This window comes from Gorilla gorilla, chromosome 8 (assembly GCF_029281585.2).
Source record: "Gorilla gorilla gorilla isolate KB3781 chromosome 8, NHGRI_mGorGor1-v2.1_pri, whole genome shotgun sequence".
Taxonomy (NCBI): domain Eukaryota; kingdom Metazoa; phylum Chordata; class Mammalia; order Primates; family Hominidae; genus Gorilla; species Gorilla gorilla.
Window position 1 is genome coordinate 132,145,303 of NC_073232.2, and position 21,615 is coordinate 132,166,917.

Consider the following 21,615-nt stretch of genomic DNA (forward strand, 5'->3'; position numbering starts at 1 on the left):
CCTCTCTTACTGGGTGGAGAAGACAGAGCACATGGTTCAGGGCTAGTGAAGCAACTGGAATTTGCAGAGAAGTACTAGGAAGTAGTTACGGATAAAAGACCCTGAAGGTTCCATTTGGATCCCTGACAAAACACTAAACTGTGGATATACAAGTCAAGATTCCCTGAGGCCTAGCAGAGAACAGCTGCTAGTTGGCAGAGAGTTAAATGGAGACTCTGGAAGTAGTATAATACTAGAATGGACCCTACTAGTCATCCTAGGCATTTGGGTAAGACCTAGAAATAGCAGACCTCATGAATAAGGATGATCTACTGTTCAACAAGGGCTGTTCTACACCACCCCTAACAAATCCCAGGTGGATGCAGTGCCTAACATCTGTAAATCCAACACTTTGGGAGGCTCAGGTGGGAGGACCGCTCAACCCAGGAGGTTGAGAGTAGCCTGGGCAACACAGTGAGAACTCATCTCTTTTTTTTTCTTTTGAGACAGTCTCGTTCTGTTGCTTAGGGTGGAGTGCAGTGGTGCAATTTCAGCTCACTGCAACCTCAGCCTTCTGGGTTCAGGTGATCCTCCCGTCTCAAGCCATGGGAGTAGCTGGAACCACAGGTGCCCACCACCACGCCCGGCTAGTTTTTGTTTTTGTATTTTTTGTAGAGACAAGAGTATTGCCATGTTGGCCAGGTTGGTCTCAAACTCCTGGCCTCAAGTGATCCTCCTGCCTCTGCCTCCCAAAGTGCTGGGATTATAGGCATGAGCCACTGTGCCTGGTCTATTTTTTTAAAATAAATTATTAAAATAAAAAATAAAAATTCTATATCCAATGAAAATGTTCTTCAAAAATTAAGGTGAGGCTGGGTGTGGTGGCTCACATCTGGAATCCTAGTGCTTTGGGAGGCTGAGGCGGGTAGATCACTTGAGCTCAGGAGTTCGAGACCAGCCTGGGCAACAAAGGGAGAGACCCTGTCTCAAAAATAAATAAATAAATAAATAAAACAAAAATGAAGGTGGAATAAAAGACATTTTCAATTGAACAGAAACTGACAGAATTCGTCACCAACAGATCTGTATTTAAAAAAAAAAAATTGCTGGCTGGGCACAGTGGCTTATGCCTGTAATCCTGGCACTTTGGGAGGCTAAGGTGGGTGGATCACCTGAGGTCAGGAGATTAAGACCATCCTGGCCAACATGGTGAAACCCCGTCTCGACTAAAAACACAAAAAAATTGGCGTGGTGGCACACACCTGTAGTCCCAGCTACTCCGGAGGCTGAGGCAGGAGAATCACTTGAACCCGGGAAGCGGAGGTTGCAGTGAGCCGAAATTGCACCAATGCACTCCAGCCTGGCGACAGAGCAGGACTCTGCCCCAAAGAAAAAAAAAAAAAAATCATAATCATAATAATATCGCTAAAGGAAATGATGCCAAATATAAAAAAAGATGAATTCTTCTTGCTTCTTAATTTATATAAAAGACAAACGACTGTTAAAAACAAAAATAGTATGTTGTGAGCTGTATAATCTAAGGAAGAGTGAAATCTATGACAAAAATAGCACGAAGAATGAGAATACACAGAAGCAGACTGTTGCAAGGGCGAAGGATCAAAGAAGAAATCACAAGGGAAATTAGAAAATATTTTGAATTAAATGACGGTAAAAACCTAACAAATGAAAACTTGTGGGATGCAACCAAAGCAGTGATTGGGGAGAAACTTATAGCTTTAGTTGCTAACATTAGAAAACAAGAAAAATTTGAAATCAATAATCTGAGCATCTACTTTAAAAAGCTAGAAAAAGGGCCAGGCGCGGTGGTTCATGCCTGTAATCCCAGCACTTTGGGAGGTTGAGGCAGGTAGATCACGAGGTCAGGAGTTCAAGACCAGCCTGGCCAACATGGTAAAACCCCGTCTCTATCAAAAATACAAAACAATTAGCCGGGCATGGTGGCAGGCACCTGCAATCCCAGCTACTTGGGAGGCTGAGGCAGAGAACTGCTTGAACCTGGGAGGCGGAGGTTGCAGCGAGCCGAGATTGTGCCACTGCACTCCAGCTCGGGCGACAGAGCCAGCAAGACCCCGTCTAAAAAAAAAAGGCTAGAAAAAGACCAATTAAAACCAAACCAAAAAGAACGAAATAAAGCAGAAATGGATGAAGCAGAAAACAGAAAATTGAAGTGAAAAATAGACTAACATTATTGGGAATGAAAGAGATCAATGCTAGATATCCCACAGACATTAGAAAGAAAATACTCTGACAAGTTTTATGTCAATAAATTCAACAACTGGGTTTAAATGACTTCAAAACAGTCCTTGAAAGATACGATTTATCACAACTGACTCAAAATATCTGTTAAAAAACTGAATTAGTCACTCCTGTAATCCCAGCACTTTGAGAGGCCAAGGCAGGCAGACCACGAAGTCAAGAGATCGAGACCATCCTGGCCAACATGGTGAAACCCCGTCTCTATTAAAAATACAAAAACTGGCAGGCATGGTGGCGTGTGCCTGTAGTCCCAGCTACTCGGGAGGCTGAGGCAGGAGAATCACTTGAACCCAGGAGATGGAGGTTCCAGTGAGCCAAGATCACGCTACTGCACTTCAGACTAGCAGCAGAGCAAGACTCCATCTCAAGAAAACAAAAACAAGCAAAAAAAAAAAACAAACAAAAAGAACTGAATTGGTAGTTTAAAATGTTCTCACAAAGAAAACGCCCAGCTTAAAACCGTAAATAACCTAAATGCTCATCAATTGGAGACTGTATAAACAAATAATACTTAGCAAAAGAAAAAAAAAAAAGAAAGAAATGAAGAACTACTGATACACACATGACTCAAATGGATGATGTTAAACACAAGATGTCAGACACAAAGACTATATATTATATGAGTCCATTTAGATGTCATTCAAGAACAGGCAAGACCAAGCCATAGTCAAGAATTCAGGATTGTGCTTGCAGGGGAGGAGGTAGTGACTAGAAAAAGGCAGAAAGGAATTTTTAGGCACAAGTTCTTTACTTTGGGGTATAAATTATATGGGTGTATGCGTTTATCCAAATCACTGTGCATTACCTTAAAATCTGTGCATTTCAGTGTAGGTGGGCCATGCCTTAAAAAATTACTATCGTAAATAAAAAGGAAATGTTTCTACAATCCCCTCTCAAAAGAGCCAACACGTTGTTTTCCCTTAATTAGAATGAATTCTAATTTGAAGCTATTTTTTTACTTTAATTATCATATTTTTTCAGTACCTTTAAATGTGCCTTAGGCGGAGCATGCACTTTGGTAGGCTGAGGTCAGAGGATCACTTGAGCCCAGGAGTTCAAGACGAGCTTGGGCAACAAAGTGAATCCTGTTCCTACAAGAAATCAAAAAATTCGTCAGGGATGGTGGCACACGCTTGTGGTCCCAGCTACTTGGGAGGCTGAGGCAAGAGGATTGCTTGAGCCCAGGAGGTTGAAGCAGCAGTGAGCCATGTTTGTGCCACTGCACTCCAGCCTGGGTGACAGTGAGTCCCTATCTCAAAAAAAAAAAAAAAAAAAAAAAAAATTACCTCAATCATTTTAACAGTATTTCACTATAGGAATGTACTGTTATTTTAGCATTACTCAGTGACAAATACTTAGCCCGTTTTATGGGTTTTCTCAATTAGAACAAATGAAACACACTTTATTAAAATAAAGCCAAGCTTTGCAAAGGAAGAATAATTAAAGGCTAAGTTTTTAGAAACCATCAACACACTAAGAAAGTTCAGATAAAGGATATTTCTTTTACCCACGTAGATTCCCCAGGCACCGGAACACAATAGAAAGTCTGTCTTTCCAAAGTGGTATTTCGTGGAGAGTTTAAATCAAGTTCTTGTTGAGGCTGTGATATACATAAAAAGTGTTTTTAAAAATTTATTTTAAAAAACCCAAAATTTATTTTAAAATTAGCAACCACATTTTCACATAACACCACAGCAAATATTTTACAGATTAATTAACAAGTAACTAATTCCAAACTATTACTTTTTAAAAGAAAATGGATATAAAATCACTTCAAATACTGTCATCAAACACTTCCTCCCTCAAATCCAGAAAAATGGGACCTCTGTGGAGTGACTTATAATCTGGGTCTAGTTCTCTGCTTTGTGGATCTAGAACCTTACTTTTATGATGTTATCTAGGCCTTTTTATATTCTTAGAGTCTAACTCTTGGCTTATCCAAACCTTAGGAAACTGATTTATCAAACCCCAATATCAGTCCGTTAATTCACAACAGAAGTTGTTGCTCATTAAATATTCTAGTTCAGTAGGCAGATCTGGACAGAAAAATTGCCCTAATTTGGAAGGTTACTGCAAAGATTATATTAAACAAAAAGGTAACTTCTGACAATTATTTAGAGTAATGAACTCATTTGAAAGATAGATTTGTGTAACCTTACACATGATGAACTTCAGGTCTGTTTTTCTTTTAGGGTGTTTCCATAAAATAAACACTGTGCCAAGCCTAATGGATCAACTGTATTAATGATTACAGTATCCCTTGTTTAAGGAGTCCTAACACATTAGGCTAATATATTACATTACTGTATACCATAAAAAGCTGTGTATTAATGTAACTCAGTAATCCCAGCATCTGGAAATGGGTCAATAAAATAGATGAGGCTGTCCATGTGTGACACTACCAAAGGCTAACAGAGAGTTGGTACACATGTTGCTCAAGAGTCATAAATAAAAGACTCATTCTAGGAAAAAGGTACCTTGGGCCTAGAAAGAAAGGCAAACAAAAAAATCCTTGCTGGTATGTATTAGGCTCAAACTTGATGTCTCCTGGGTCCTTTCCACTTAGAGTTTTCTAAGTATATCTGAAAGAGAACATGCCTTTCCTAGGGAATAATATATGACTTTTGAATCTCATCTCCGAGCTACCTAGGAATGAATATTTCATTAAATTTCTGTATTATAGGCTGATTCTGACAGTTTTCTATGAAAGAAACAGTGAGATTACCATTGGCTTTGTCTTTGAAGGAATTAAAAAGGATTTAATTTTGCAACCTAGGGTTCTTTGTTTTACATATATTATATACAGATATTGGAGAGAGGAATTAATTTTGGCATTAACAGTATTTCCCCTTCAAAAGATCTTTAGAGGATTAAAAAAAAGTCACATCAAACTCCTAAATAAAACCAAACAAGGAAAACATTTCACATGATTTCTTGTAACTTATACACAAGATAAATAAATGTAAGATTAGCTAAACAAATAAATTCTCTGTTTAGGAAAAAATTCTTACTAAAAATGTTTCATATATATTAAAGATACATACCCCACATTCTGCTACATCTCTATATTTTCCAAAATGAAGAACCTATGACCCCAAAATAGAAAAACAGAATTATATCAACATATCTGAACCAAAACTACCACCAACAGTAAAAGGACAAAATTAATACCACAAATGCATGAAAACAGCAATACTTACATGTGCTTTTGTGTTTTGGTTAACCGTTTCGTAAACTCCCATGTAAAACTCAGGGTCAAACATATCCTGAATCATGCAACGAAATTTCACAAAACTATTAGGTTTCAAATAATGAAGGGGAACTTCGTTCAGTGATGGTACCTTAAAGGAAAATAATCAAGTCAGTCAACTAAATATCCTGTCTATACAACATTAAGCATATAATACACAAACTTTATATCCAGACTTAAACTGTTACACACACACACACACACACACACACACACACACACACACACACACACACACACACACCCATGCCTCATCAGAGAGCCAAATGATCTCAATGGTCAATATAATTGCTGGAACCCAAGTTCTCTTCCATTTCTTTCAAGTTTTAGATAACATTTGACCACAATGTAAAAGAATGCTAAAAAATGCTTTTCATTCAGAACACTTTTCAATGATCAAAAAGGCATTTACTTTGTTGAGCTCTTCTCTTAAAACTAGCACATGCCAATTCTTTTAAAATGAAGGTAATAAAACAAAGGTAACTGACACTCTTGCAACTAAAGATTTGTCTCAGGAAGTAACACAGTCAGTTACTGCCACCTAGAGGCATAATGTATAAGTATTTACATGCTTAAACTTAATTAGCAAAAGACCAAAATCTTTTAATACAAATGTACTTGAAGCAGAAGTACATTAATTTACATATTTTTAAATTACATGTGGGTTACTCAGTTACTCTACTAAGAGAAACTGTATAGTCTGTCCAACCCTCTCCCTCGAAAATAGCAATAAGCTTACCCACTTAGGAGCATTATTTTCCTTCAGCTTTTCCTTAAAATATTCAATTACTTTCTTCTCCCAGTCAGGATTAACTCCATTTTGGGCTGAAAGAGAAATATACTTTTCAAAGCTAATGTACATGCAATATATAATAAAAGACTATGATCAGGTGAGTCACACAATAGTTTAGTCAGCAAAAAACAAACTAAAATTAGCTACTATGATAGAATGAATTTTTAGATAGGGTGCATTTTATGCTTCAGTGTGTCTGAAGTACTACACAAGACACATTCAAGAAGCTGTACTGAGCAGGAGAAGGGGCAGTTACAAAACAGGAGGATGCTGACCTCCTGCAGGCTCTCTAGCACCCACAGTGTAGCTGGAGACACCTACAGAATGTGCTACAAGGCCACCTAGATTCAGCAGCATATGAAGCACTGCTTGTAAAGCATTCTGTTCTTTCGATACATTTTTATGTAGTTTATCTTTACAACTACCCTGAAATAAAGAGCCTAATTTTTTTGTTTATAACTTCATTTGGGAATAATTCCAGATTCAAAAAAGTTGGAAAGAACACCTGTATCCTTTGCCCCATTTGCTCCATCTCACATTTTTTCTGACTCATTTAAGATTAAGTTGCAGTATCAGGTATTTTTGCCTCCAAATATTTCAGCGTGTCTCCTAAGGAACAGTACTAACCATAGTACTGTTATCAACCTCAGGAAATTCAAAATTGGCACAATACTTTTTATTTAATCTACCATCTATATTCCTATTTATCATATGACCCAATACTATCCCCTCTATAGCACTTTTTCCAGTTCAGTTACAGGACCCAGCTTAGGATCACTTTTGCATTTAGCTATCAGATCTCTTTAATCTCCTTTCATATGGAATAGTTCTGCAAACTTTATATTTCATGACATTGCTATTTAAGAAGAATAAGGTCCTTTTTTAAAAATTGAATGCTTCTCAATCTGGATCTGTTGGTTCCCTTATGATCAGATTCCAATCCGAACTGCTGTTTAAACAATGTTGTCAAACTACTGTATAAGTGATGTTTATCCTTCCAGATGTCTGAAAAGACATGATGTCCATCTTCCCTTCATTGGTGATGTTAATTTTGATCACCCAAAGTGACAGCCAATTACTCTACTGTGTAGTTACTATTTACCCCTTACAATTAACAAGCCATCTACAGCAGGCACTTACGGGAACTGGCCAAGACCAAAAAGTGAGCTATTGACAGAATACAGATTTATGTGAACTAAAACCACCAAACCACACAGCTGGCCAATCCTGCTGTTTATATTCATCACACAAGTGTTATGAAGATTTGGAGTAAAAAATAAAAAGTCTACACTTGTTATGGAGCTGCATCTGTTGAAAAGGACCATAAAATCCTAACACCATGTTTGAGCAGGACTTCCAAACACGTTTACTTAACTAGACAAGGGCCAGTTCTGAAAAAGAAGTAGGGATGGGGGACTCCTCAGGTGATACTAATGTGTAGGCGTTAAATCCACTAACAAACTAGTCCTCAAAGTTGGTTCCCTGACCAGCATCATTAGCATCATCTGAGTACTTGTTAGAAATGCAAATTATTCAGCCCAACCCCAAACCACAGAATCAGAAACTCTTAGGGGTAGGGCCTAGCAATTCATGTTTTAAAAAGCCCTCTATGTGACTGACTATAAGGCACATTGAAGTTTAAGAATCGCTGCTCTACTAGATACAGTGAATTGGGTAAAAGATAAATGGGTATTTTCGCTTGTATTCAAAATGGATGTTTAAAGAAAAGACTATTACACAGCCACGACTGCCACACCAACTATTCTGCCTGCAATTGTGTAAAAGACGTGAGAATACCACATAACAAATAGTAAAGCTACATCAAGCAGTGACTGGGGAGCAGCAAGTTATTTCTAAGTTACTTGAATGTATATAAATGCAATTTTCTTTTTTCAGGCAGGGTGTTGTGTTGCTTTGTCACCCAGGATGGAGTACAGTGGTGTGATCCTGGCTCACTGCAACCTTAATTTCCTGGGCTCAAGTGATCCTCTGGCCTCAGTCTCCTGAGTAGCTGGGACCACAGGCACGGGCCACCACGCCTGGCTAATTTTTAAATCTTTTTGTAGAGACGGAGGTCTCCCTATGTTGTCCAGGTTGGTCTGGAACTCCTGGGCTCAAGTGATCGATCCTCCTGCCTCTGCACTTAAAATGAAAAAATCCTCTTGGCTGGGTGCGGTGGCTCACACCTGTAATTCCAGCACTTTGGGAGGTCGAGGCAGGTGGATCACCTGAGGTCAGGAGTTCGAGACAAGTCTGGCCAATATGGTGAAACCCCTTTTCTACTAAAAATACAAAAATTAGCTAGGCGTGATGGTGTGCACCTGTAATCCCAGCTACTTGGGAGGCTGAGGCAGGAGAATCGCTTGAACCTGGGAGGCGGAGGTTGCAGTGAGCCAAGATTGCCCCATTGCACTCCAGCCTGGGCGACAAGAGTGAAACTTCGTCCCCCCCAACACCGCCCCCTGCACCGCGCAAAAAGAAAAAATTATCAAGACACTGGATTCCTCCAGACTCCATGTGTGTCCTTAGGATCCAACTATGTATCCTTACCATATTGCTGCAATAAATCTTAGGAGGAGTACAACTATACAGTGAATCATATAAGTCCTAGTAAATCTTCAAGCATATGGGTGGTTATGGGACTCCCCAACACATTTGTATATCAATACTTCATTTCTTTTTATTGCTATTATTCCTCTGAATAACAACCGATTTGTTTATGTATTTGCTTGCTGAAGGACATTTAGATTGTCTTCAGGTTTGACAACTATAAACAAAACTATAAAACACGTGTCTGCAGGTTTTCATGTGAACATGAGCTTTCATTTCTCTAGAATGAGTATCTAGATATGACACAGTTGAGTACATGGCAAATGTATGATTAAGATTCTACCTGTCTTCCAGAGTGGCTGCACCATTTTGCTAAGAGATCCAGCTGTTCCCATTCTTGCCAGTACTTAGTACTATCACTATGTATTTTAAAATGTTAGCTGTTCTAATATGCAATATCATGGCTTAAATTTGCATTTCCCTAATGGCTAACAATGCTGAACTCTTCTCAGGGGGATATTTGCCATCCTTGTATCCTTTCTGGTGAAATCTCTATTTAAGCCTACTTAAATCTTTTGCCCCTTTTAAAATTGAGTTTTTAAATTACTGCTGTGTTTTCTTATATATTCTGGATTCAAGTTCTTTTTCTGATACCGGATTTTCAAATATATTCTCCCAGTGTATAGCTTGTCTTTTCATGCTCCTAATAGAATTTTTTTTTACAGAACAAAGGTTTTTAATTTTGATGAAGCCCAATTTATCAAATTTTTGTTTTACACACTGTGCCTTTGGTGTCATGTCTTAAGAACTCATTGCCAAACCCCAGGTCACAAAGATCTGTTTTCTTCTAAAAGTTTTATAGTTTCAGGTTTTATACTTAGATCTATGATCCATTTTGAGTTAATTTTATACGAAATATGAGGTAAAGGTTGAGGATTTTATTTTTCCACGTAAATGTTAAATTGTTCATGTCTTTGATGAAAAGAATATCCTTTTTCCATTTGAATTAGCTTTTGTATCTTTATTAAAATGCAGCGAGGGCCAGGCGCGGTGGCTCACGCCTGTAATCCCAACACTTTGGGAGGCCGAGGCGGGCGGATCACCTGAGGTCAGGAGTTCAAGACCAGCCTGGCCAACATGGCAAACCCCCGTCTCTACTAAAAATACAAAAATTAGCCGGGCGTGGTGGCACACGCCTGTAATCCCAGCTACTCGGGAGGGTGAGACAGGAGAATTGCTTGAACCCAGGAGGCGGAGGTTTCAGTGAGCTGAGATCGCACCACTGCACTCCAGCCTGGGAGACAGAGTGAGGCTCAGACTCAAAAAACAAAAAAAACAAAAAACAAAAAAAACAAAAAAAAAGCAACAAAGACACAGGAATAAACCTTGAAAACATTATGCTAAGTGAGATAAGCCAGACGTAAAAGGTGAAATATTATTCTACTTGGGTGAGTTTGGATAATTTGTGGCTGTGATCAGCAGAATAATGACCCCCTCCCACCCAACCAAGATATTCATGTTCTAATCCCCAGAACTTGTAAATATATGTTACATAGGAAATAAGGTAGCAGATGGAATTAAGGTTAATAATCAGTTGAACTTAAAAAAAAACAAAACTATCTGGGTGGGTTCAATGTAATCACAAGGGTCCTTAAATGTGGAAGGATGTGGCAAAAGAGGAAGTTAGAGTAAGATGTGAGAACAACTCGACTTGTTGTCTTTGAAAATGGAAGGGGGCCACAAGCCAAGAAATGTGGGCAGACTCTAGATGCAGGAAAAGACAAAGAACAGATTCTCTCCTAAAGCCTCCACAATGGAATGCAAGTCCTGTCAACAATTTGATTTTATCCCAGTAAGACCCATGTCAGACTTCTGTCTCCAGGACTGTAAATAAAAACCTTTTGTTTTAAAGTCACTACATTTGTAATTTGTTACAGGAGAAATAGAAAGCTAATACAGTGGTTTTTGAGGAACTGGTCCATTTCATCTAAGTTGATGAATTTCTATCTGTAGAGCTGTTTGTATTATCCTTTTCATGCCTGTACAGTCTACGGTGGTATCTCCTCTTTCTTTTCTAATGTTGGTAATTTGTCTTCCTTTTTTTCTTTTCTACTATTGGTAATTTGTTTTCCTTTTTTTTTTTTCCTTTGCCAGTATGGCTAGAGGTTTACAATTTTATTGATTTTTTTTTTTTAAAGAGCTTTGAGTTTCACTGATTTTTTCTTTTTTTTTCTGTTTTCTATTTCATGGATTTTTGTTCTCTATTATTTCTTTCTTCTGTTTAATTTGGGTTTATTTTGCTCTTCATTTCTAGTTTCATAGGTGGAAGCTTAAATTATTCACTTGAGACTTTCTCTTCTAATTAAGGCAGCTAATGCATCTAAGCACGTCTTTGGCTGTATCCCACAAATTTTGGTATGTTGAGTTTTCATTTTGGTTTAGTTCACAATATTCAAAGCTTTCCTTTGAGAGTTTTTAATCCATGGATTGTTTAGAAGTGTTCTTCTTACATATAAAGTTTTCTATTTGGTTTATGACCCAGAATGTGGTTTATCTTGGTGAATTTACATGTGCACTTGAAAAGAATGTGTATTCCGCTGTCATTAGGTAAACAAATGTCAATTAGATCTACTTGGTTGACAGTGTTGTGTAGTTTTGTGTTGTTCAGTATTCTTTTTGATTTTCTACCCACTATTCTGTCAAGTACTGAGAGAGGAGTAGTAAAATATCTAACTACAATTGCAGATTTGCCTATTTCTTCTTTTATTTCTGCTGGTTTTTGCATCATACATTTTGAAGCTCTGTTGCTTGGTGCATATATACTTAGGTCTTCTTGGTGAACTGACTGTTTTAACATTTTATAATGTGCCTCTTGTTCTCTTCTCACACAACCTTTCTTAAAAACATTTTAGGCCGGGCGTGGTGGCTTACGCCCGTAATCCCAGCACTTAGGGAGGCCAAGGCAGGCAGATTACCTGAGATCAGTAGTTTGAGACCAGCCTGGCCAACATGGTGAAACCTCATCTCTACTAAAAATACAAAAATTAGCTGGGCTTGGTGGCGGTACCTGTAATCCCAGCTACTTGGGAGGCTGAGGCAGGAGAATTGCTTGAACCTGGGAAGTAAAATGGTGCAGCCACTGTGGAAAAGTTTGGCAATTCCTCAAAAAGTTAAATATAAAATTATCATATGACCTTGCAATTCCATCCCTAGGTATATCTGGGAAAGGACCAAAAAGCTTACATTCACACAAAAACTTGTACATGAATGTTTATAGCAGCACTATTTATAACAGCCAGGAAATAACCTAAGTGTCCATCAGCAAATATATGGATAAACAAAATGCAGTATAGACATACAATGGAATGTTATTTTCAGCCAGAAAAAGGAATGCAGACTGGGTACAGTGGCTCACATCTGTAATCCCAGCACTTTGGGAGGCCGAGGCGGGAGGGTCTCTTGAGGCCAGGAGTTTGAGTGTAGCCTGGGCAACATAGTGAGACCCCAAATCTACAAAAAAAGATTTAAAAATTAGCTGGGTGTGGTAATACAGGTAATACATGCCTGTAGTCCCAGCTACTCAGGAAGCTGAGGCTGCAGGATCACTTGAGACTGGAAGTTCAAGGCTGCCGTGAACCATGATCTTGCCACACAGCATTCCAGCCTGGACGACAGAGCTAGGCTCTATCTCTTAAAAAAAAAAAGAAAAAAAAAGGAGTGCAGTACTGATGCATACTATGACATGGATGAACCATGAAAATATCATGGTAAATGAAAAGAAGCCAGACCTCAAAGGCCACATGTTGTATAATTCCACCTACACGAAACGTCCAGAATAGGTAAATCCACAGGCAGAAGTATAGTTGTTGCCAGAGATGGAAGACAGAAGACATGGGAGAGACTACTAAAGGTATTGGGTTTCTTTTTGGAGTGATGAAAATGATAGGGGTGGCTGGGCGTGGTGGCTCATGCCTGTAATCCCAACACTTTGGGAGGCCGAGGCGTGTGGATCACCTGAGATCAGGAGTTCAAGAGCAGCCTGACCAACATGGTAAAACTCCGTCTCTACTAAAAATACAAAAATTAGCCAGGAATGGTGGTGCATGCTTGTGATCCCAGCTACTTGGGAGGCTGAGGCGAGAGAATCGCTTGAACCCGGTAAGCAGAGGTTGCAGTGAGCCAAGATTGCACCATTGCACTCCAGCCTGGGCAACAGAGTGAGACTCTGTCTCAAAAAAAAAAAAAAAAAAGAGAAAAAGATAGTGGTGGTGATGGTTGCACAACATCATTATGAATACAGTAAAAAAAATTCAATTGTACATTTTAAAATGTTAAATTTTGTTATGTGAATTTTATTTCAAAGAAAAAAAAAATTTTTGGACCAGCATGAGCAACACAGTGAAACACCATCTCTACGAAAATACAAAAAGTTAGCTGGGTGTGGTGGCGGGCGCCTGTAGTCCCAACTACTCGGGAGGCTGAGGCAGTAGAATTGCTTGAACCTGGGAGGTGGAGGTTGCAGTGAGCCGAGATCGTGCCACTGCACTCTAGCCTGGGTGACAGAGCGAGACTCTGTCTCAAAAAAAAAAAAAACCTCTAAAAGCAAAAACAGTTAAAAGCGGTTACTTCAGGCAGGGCACGGTGGCTCATGCCTCTAATCCCAGCACTTTGGGAGGCCGAGGGTGGTGGATTACGAGGGCAGAGGTCGTCGAGACCATCGTGGCCAACACGGTGAAGCCCCGTCTCTACTATAAATGCAAAAATTAGTCAGGTGTGGTGGTGGGCGCCTGTAGTCCCAGCTACTCAAGAGGCTGAGGCATGAGAATCGCTTGAACCTGGGAGGGGGAGGTTGCAGTGAGCCGAAATCGCACCACTGCCCTCCAGCCTGGGCTACAGAGCGAGACTCCATCTCAAAAAAAAAAAAAAAAAAAAAGTGGTTACTTCAATGGAGGGAGCACATACTTTCACTCAGTTCATACCATCATGTTGATTTTTTTTAAAACCATGTGTAAGTTATTATAACTTAAAAACTCCTACGTATGCCATCTGCCATGGCTGCCGGAGCTATTCTTCTTCTCTGAGAACGCCCCCAATGTTGAGGTGTGGATAATAGTCACGATTGTCCTACCTAACTCTGTGCCATGGCCACAGATGACTGATCCCTGAGTGAATGGATTCCTGACTCCATGTTGTGCCAATCAGATTTTCTATGCCTGAAAATAAAGATGCTAGCTAGCGTGGGTTGGAACTGAGAACAAGTAAATTTGGGAGACATGGAGTAGAGAAAGAGAAAGTGTGCAGAGATTAATGTACCCCAAGAGAAGAAATACTGAGTTGCTTGGATTCCTGCTAGCTTTCCAGTTCCTGATTCCACTCAGTCTCTTCGAATACCCAACCACTTCCCCTGTTCTTGGGTTTTATAGCCTTAATATAAATTAACTTTTTTCAGTGGCCTACCAAGGACAGAGTGGTAGAAGAGGTCCAAGCTGGGTACAGACAATAAGGGCACAGATTGTCTGTTTAGATTCATGGTGATAATAAAAAGCAGACCAAGTACCTTTTAGTTCATTTTATTATTGCTTTAAATTCTCTAAAATGCTAGTGATAAAATAGTCTGCTCTGCCCCTCTTCACCCAAGCCTGCTCTTTTTTGCATGAGCTAGTCTAGTTCTGTTAGATACAACCAAAGAACCTTAAATATAATGAGAATAATGATCTTGGTCTAACCAATAGTTGAAGGAAAAACAGCTAAAGAGGCTGGGCGCAGCAGCTCACGCCTGAGATCTCAGCACTCTGGGAGGCCAAGTGGGGGCAGATCACTTGAGGCCAGGAGTTCAAGACCAGCCTGGCCAACATGGCAAAACCCTGTCTCTATTAAAAATACAAAAATTAGCCAGGCATGGTGGTGCACATTTTTAATCCCAGCTACTCGAGAGGCTGAGGCATGAGAATGGCTTGAACCCAGAAGGCAGAGGCTGCAGTGAGCCGAGATCACACCACTGAACTCCACCCTGGGCAACAGAGCAAGACACTGACTCCAAAAAAAAAGAAAAGATAAATTTTGAGATTTGTGATCTCACTAGCCATTTCAATTAACAACATTTCTGATTAATCAGTCTTTTCACTGCTTTTGTTCAACAAGTGTCCACTGAGCACTTTCAATGTACAAGGCAAATTCTAAGAAATTAGGATACAGTGGTGAATAATGCAGATACAGGGGCCCTGAATTCGCGGGGTCAAAATCCAGCAAAGGAACTTCCGAAACAAGGAATTTCAACAATGCGCTTTACACACTATTTTTCAAAGACATATATAATAGGATCCTGCAGTAACATGGAGCAGGGGTACCCTACTTTGGTACCTAACTTAGGTTCCCAAAGGAAAAGTAAGACTTAGCCAGAAAAGTGGACATGGGATGGGAGGGGGAATCAGGCACAAGAAATCAGCAGATGCAAAAAGGCCTAGACACAGGTTCAAAATTAAAGAACTGAAAAAAGGTTCATTGCGGCTGGGATGGAGTATGAGGAGGGGGTACGCAGTGATAAAGTCTCAGAGCAAGGCAAGGGTGGAGCCAACAAGGGCCTCATAAACCACTTTAAAAGTCCTGGATCAGATAGTAAGGGTAACAAGAAGTCACTGAAGGACTTGGTTCCAGTATGGCAGGTGGAAGAGAAGCAAGACTGGAGGCAAGAAACCACAGTTAGAGGGCTGTTCCAGCGTCCAGGAAAGAGACTACGATGGCTTTAATTATGAGAGTAGCATTGGAGATGAGGGTCTGGGCCGGGCGCGGTGGCTCACGCCTATAATCCCAGCACTTTGAGAGGCCGAGGCAGGCAGATCACCTGTTCGAGACCAGCCCTGCTAACATGGTGAAATCCTGTCTCTACTAAAAATACAAAAATTAGCGGCTGGGTGTGGTGGCTCAATCCCAGCACTTTGGGAGGCCAAGGTGGGTGGATCACTAGGTCAGGAGTTCAAGACCAGCCTGGCCAACATGGTGAAACCCTGTCTTTACTAAAAATACAAAAATTAGCTGGGCATAGTGGCATGCACCTGTAATCCCAGCTACTCGGGGGGCTGAGGCAGGAGAATCACTTGAACCCAAGAGGCAGAGGCTGCAGTGAGCCAAGATTGTAACACTGCGCCCTAGCCTGAGTGACAGAGCAAGACTCAGTCTCAAAAAAAAAAATTAGCTGGGCATGGTGGCAGGCACTTGTAATCCCAGCTACTCCGGAGGCTGAGGCAGAATTGCTTGAACCTGGGAGGAGGAGGTTGCAGTGAGCCGAGATCACACTGTTGCACTCCAGTCTGGGTGACAAGAACAAAACTCCATCTCGAAAACAAAAAAAGCAAAAACAAAAACAAAACCCCTAGAACGGATAAGATACAGTGACCAAATTCAGATCCTGAAAGAGAGTCAGTGAGTAGCTGGTTATCCAAAAAAACTAGCATCACATACTAAAAAGTGGTGTCCTCCAGATCAGTGCTGTACATAGAACTTCCTGATGTTAGGAATATGCTAGATCTGTGCTAATACAATAGCCCCTATCCACATGTAGCTACTGAGCACTTGAAATGTGCTAACACCGAGGAGGTGAATTTTTAATTTTGTGTAATTTTAATTAATTTACATTTAAATAGCCACACATGGCTACTGCCCTGGACAGCACACTCTAGATTATTGTGACACCTAACTTAAAATATATGACAGGGTTAATAAGTTTATACAATACTATATGACAAAGACAGTAAGAAAGGGAAAAATTCAGGCTGCCGGATGCAGTGGCTCACGCCTGTAATCCCAGCACTTTGAGAGACCGAGGCGGGTGGATCACGAGGTCAAGAGATCTAGACCATCCTGGCCAACACTGTGAAACCCCGTCTCTACTAAAAATACAAAAATTAGCCGGGCGTGGTGGCGCGCGCCTATAGTCTCAGCTACTCCGGAGGCTGGGGCAGGAGAATCGCTTCAACCCAGGAGGTGGAGGTTGCAGTGAGCCGAGATCGCACTACTGCACTCCAGCCTGGGCGACAGTGCGAGACTGTCTCAAAAAAAAAAATGCATATTTCAAAATAAAATACACAACAAAACTTAACTTTTCAGTTTAAAAAAACTGTCTAAATATATGCAGAGAAAATAAACTACACAACCACGAACCAGTGGTTATCTTGAAGATGAAGGATCTTCAAAGATCTTTCCTTTTCTGCTATATGTTACTGAACTGCTTTTTTCTTTTTGTACAATGCATATGTATTACCTATCTGGGGGGAAAACAATTTCCTACTAAACCAAAAAGTGCCTATAAGTTATCACACAAACATACTTGTAATGCTGTTATAATAAAGATATGCAGTACAATCACAGTGATACGAAAATATAGCAACAGCTTCTACAAACACATTATGACTTTTCTATAAGACACAACGTACACGGGAACAAGACATTCTGGGGAGAAACACATCAACAAACTTCTCAGGTTCCCACAACAATCCACATAATTTATAAAATACTCTGAAGCTATTATTTTATACCTAAGTTACATCCTTCCTGTACTATGATGAGATGTGTCCCTTAGGACCATACATTTAGAAGACAAAATTTGACACAAATACATTCAAATCTCTATCAAATATGAAATCATTTCATTTATCCAGCAAAATCAGAGTATGGGGTATTTCTAATAAATAAACTTTCTAATATTAGTAACTGAAATTTAACCCTTTAAGCACCAAACCTTTTTACTTTGGAGGGATTTTTCCTAAAAAGTATCTATGCATCTGCACCCTCTTAAACCAATGCTACAATTGAATCTTCACTTGACATTTTGGGGCCATTGTGTTGAGCATCGATTATCAGTTCTAGAATTCTTATGAACATAAATTACTAGGATTTAGTGGAGAAATATATGCCCCTTCCTCAAAGCACCCTTGACTGCTATATAGTGAATTTTTTTTTTTTTTCAAGTATGAAGGTAGTTTTAAATTTCTTCATCGGGCTGTCAGTGTTCACTGGCTAAGTTCGGACGTCTATCCAGGCTGTTTTCTATTGTAATGCCTTTAGTTACAGCCTGGGAAGCCAGGTAACTAAACTAATTAGAATTACAGGTAAATTAATAAGGACTTCCTGAGTGAGCACTAGAGGGCCTCCTATAAGAAATACCGTACATTGTTTGCCGTCGATTTTGGCTGCTGAGGATGATTTAGCTTCCTACTGCCTTTTCTCCCTAGTACCCCAAGATGTTTTTTTTCAATGAGCTAAGGCCGCTCTACAACTCTAAGTTAACTCCAGACAAGTCAGGTGTTGCCATCTACAGTGATTTCTAGCTGGATCTGACTCCACCACTCATTACGTGCAAAAAGACACTGGGGAATGGAACGGTTGTCAAAATGCCCAGTTAACGACAACAAATATAAATTTTTCTTCGTATACCCTTCGCAGTAAAGTAGCAACAGCAATCGCAACCAAAATTTACTAAGCTCGCCTGCAGGATTCTCAGCCCTGTGTACAAACTCAAGTAGCTCAATATTTCTTGCTGGCTCTGGCACAGGAGCAGATCCAGACTAGATGGGTTCTAAAGTCATCCCAACAGGAAAACTAAGCTATGAACATTAAATCTTATCTCTGAAAGAGAGAATGAGGGTAGCACAGGAGTTAGAACCAACTTCTGTGCAAGCGAGCACTCCCCGACGCACCGGAAGTTTTGAAATATCCTCTGGGCTTCCCACAGGCAAAGTGGTTTTCCCTCCCCGCGGCTCTGCGGGCCCTCCCCAGGGTTCGAGGACCTCCGAGTTTGCTGCGCCCGGGGCCGGGGCCCTGGCCCTGCCACAGGCTGGGAGCGAGGCCGTCAATCACAGCCCGCGCCCCACGACTTCACCTTGGCGGCTCCCAAGCTGCGACTCGGGCAGGTGGGAGGTACCTGCGGCCCGGCTCCTGCCCCTGCCTGCTGCGACCGGGGGAGAGGCTGTCCCAGCTGGGGCCGGTGCAGGCCCCGGGGCCCCGTCTCGGGCCGCGCGAGCCCTCGAGATGGTACCGCGTGGGGGCCGCGCGGCGGGGCCCTGCCCCGGGGCCCGGCAAACTCGGCTGCCCGCCCGGCCCGCCCCCCGGCGCCGCCACTCACCGAAGAATCCCTGCACGATTCCCAGCGGGTGGCTGAGCCAATCCTCCCCACACGGCATCTCGCCAGGGGCCGGGGCCGGCGTAGACCGGGCGGAGGCGATCCGCGGGCCGAGCGCGGCCGGGCGGCCGGTGCCCAGCTCCTCTTCAGCGGCTCGGCCGCTCCTCGCCCGCGTTCGCTCGCGCCCTCCCACGCACAGCGAGCGGCGGGGCGCGGGCCTCCCGCGCCTCAGGGAGCGGCGGCTGCGGTGGGGCCGCCGAGGAGCTGCTGGCGACAGTCAGGCGGGCGCGTACGGGCCCCCAGCCTTCACTTCGCACAATGGCGGGAAATAGCCGCCGCCGACCGCGCTGCCTGCGACCTGGGTGGAGCTCGCGTGGGGAGCGGCGGCGGGAGCGCGCGGCGCAGCGCGGCTCTGCGCGGCGAGGAGGAGGGGCGGCGGCGGCCCCGCCATCTTGGAGACGGGCAAAAGGAAGGGCACGCAGCGCCGCTGGAGGCTGCGCAGCGCGGGGCCCGACGACGCTTTCCAAGGGTGGCGCGTTGTCGTTTGTACCCCTGTGCCGGCGTGTAGCGGGAGCTCCCATAGTGGGCTTATAAGAGGGCAAAGCGAGTCTTTGCACAACAGCTGAAAAGCATTAAGCTCAGAGACCTCAGAGTCATCTCTGGGCAAAATTAGTGGGCGAAACCGCCTTGGGAATCCGCCCACCTCCTCTTCGTGCCTTTTTTTTCTTTTTTTGCTGATGGCAGCTCTTTTATTTGGGCCCCCGGCCCGAAACCCTGAGTGGTGACTTTTCCCTCAGCTGCACAAGGTCTCCCTGAGGAAGGTGCACATTTAGAGAAGGGGAACCTCGGAGGACCCCACGCTCCTTCTGCAGTCGCGTCAGGCCCTGTGGCTCAGGGACGGTTCCTTACCGAGGGGCGGACGCTCTAAACGCTCCGGAACCGGCTTGCACCCTGGCTGCGAACACCGGGTCGGCGTCTGTCTGGAAGCTGGCAGCCGCCGTCGGGGAGCGGTGCGAGGCTCCTGCACTGCGCGCCGCTAGGATACCCTGGAGAAGGAAGCTACGAAGACCGACTACAGCAGCCTTTTGCTGAGGCAATTTGGAAAATACCCAGGTTCAAGAGTGAAACTGTGGGAGTCGCTCTGAACCTCTTCTGGTTCAGGAGGCTGTCCGATAAAAAAGAAAAAAAGAATTAAACTGTGTTTCCCCTGGGCCTGAAATGTACCTAAGAAAACCCCAGGCCCATCAGATATATCTACTCAATGAAAAAAGGGCATGGTGACGGAAGGGGAATGACCTGAATGGAATCTACAAAGTGAGGAGCTGAAGGAAAAAAACGGAACCCGTGTCTCAAACCCTCCTTGGGGCTGTAGGGAGGGGGGAAAGTGTTTCTACCTTTCTAGGTTCTCCACTGCGGCCCTTATCACAAAGCTCGGATTGGCAAAAGAAAAATTTAGTAACATGTACATCTTATATGGGCAAAACTCAAGGAAGAGTAACTCGAAGAGGTGGCTTAGAATGGGGGAATTACGTAGCATTTACGATAAAGAACAATAACTGGGGAGAAATGACGAAAGCAGTTTGAGGTTTCCAAAAACAGCAGAGTGGGAAGGCAGAGATAGGAGAAACTAATGGTAGTTACAGGTAGTGAGTAAAGTGTGTTATGTAGGTTCTTCTAGCGCCATCGCTGGCTGATAAGGGTCTAAAGTTGTCTCTGGTGACTAACTTTTGTCCCTGGTAGAAAGAGGAGGTGGGACACCTTTGAAAATTTATGTCCTGCTCTTAGGTACATAGTGGAAGGGTAGGGAGCTTGTTTTGTACAGATGCTCCTCTACTTACTCTACTTAGGATGGAGTTACATCCCAATAAACCCATTGTAAATTGAAAATATCATTAGTTGGCCGGGATTGCAGACGGAGTCTTGTTCACTCGGTGCTCAATGGTGCCCAGGCTGGAGTGCAGTGGCGTGATCTCGGCCCGCTACAACCACCTCCCAGCCGCCTGCCTTGGCCTCCCAAAGTGCCGAGATTGCAGCCTCTGCCCGGCTGCTGCCCCGTCTGGGAAGTGAGGAGCGTCTCCGCCTGGCCGCCCATCGTCCGGGATGTGAGGAGCCCCTCTGCCTGGCTGCCCAGTCTGGAAAGTGAGGAGCGTCTCTGCCCGGCCGCCATCCCATCTAGGAAAGGAGGAGCGCCTCTTCCCGGCCGCCATCACATCTGGGAAGTGAGGAGCGTCTCTGCCCGGCCGCCCATCGTCTGAGATGTGGGGAGCACCTCTGCCCTGCCGCCCCGTCCGGGATGTGAGGAGCGTCTCTGCCCGGCTGCCCCGTCTGAGAAGTGAGGAGACCCTCTGCCTGGCAACCGCCCCATCTGAGAAGTGAGGAGCCCCTCCGCCCGGCAGCCGCCCCGCCCGAGAAGTGAGGAGCCCCTCCGCCCAGCAGCCACCCTGTCTGGGAAGTGATGAGCGTCTCCGCCCGGCAGCCACCTCGTCCGGGAGGGAGGTGGGGGGGTCAGCCCCCCGCCCGGCCAGCCGCCCCGTCCGGGAGGGAGGTGGGGGGGTCAGCCCCCCGCCCGGCCAGCCGCCCCGTCCGGGAGGGAGGTGGGGGGGTCAGCCCCCCGCCCGGCCAGCCGCCCCGTCCGGGAGGGAGGTGGGGGGA

At 43.3% G+C, this 21,615-nt stretch overlaps 1 protein-coding gene across 2 annotated transcripts in view; it reads right to left on the reverse strand.

Annotated features, from left to right (window-relative positions):
- Positions 1-19,431, reverse strand: part of MCMBP (minichromosome maintenance complex binding protein) — a 43,146-nt gene extending 23,715 nt beyond the window's left edge. Inside the window, exons 1-5 of one of the 2 annotated variants that reach the window (XM_004050188.5) lie at positions 18,967-19,431; positions 6,246-6,331; positions 5,457-5,597; positions 5,301-5,342; positions 3,755-3,856 (exon numbers count right to left, since the gene is read on the reverse strand). In XM_004050188.5, the coding sequence (XP_004050236.1) occupies positions 3,755-3,856; positions 5,301-5,342; positions 5,457-5,597; positions 6,246-6,331; positions 18,967-19,024 (429 nt within the window). In that variant the 5' untranslated portion in view covers positions 19,025-19,431. The remainder of the gene's footprint in view (positions 1-3,754; positions 3,857-5,300; positions 5,343-5,456; positions 5,598-6,245; positions 6,332-18,966) is intronic. The other variant, XM_019034660.4, reaches the window with a different exon arrangement.
- Between the last annotated feature and the right edge of the window lie 2,184 nt (positions 19,432-21,615).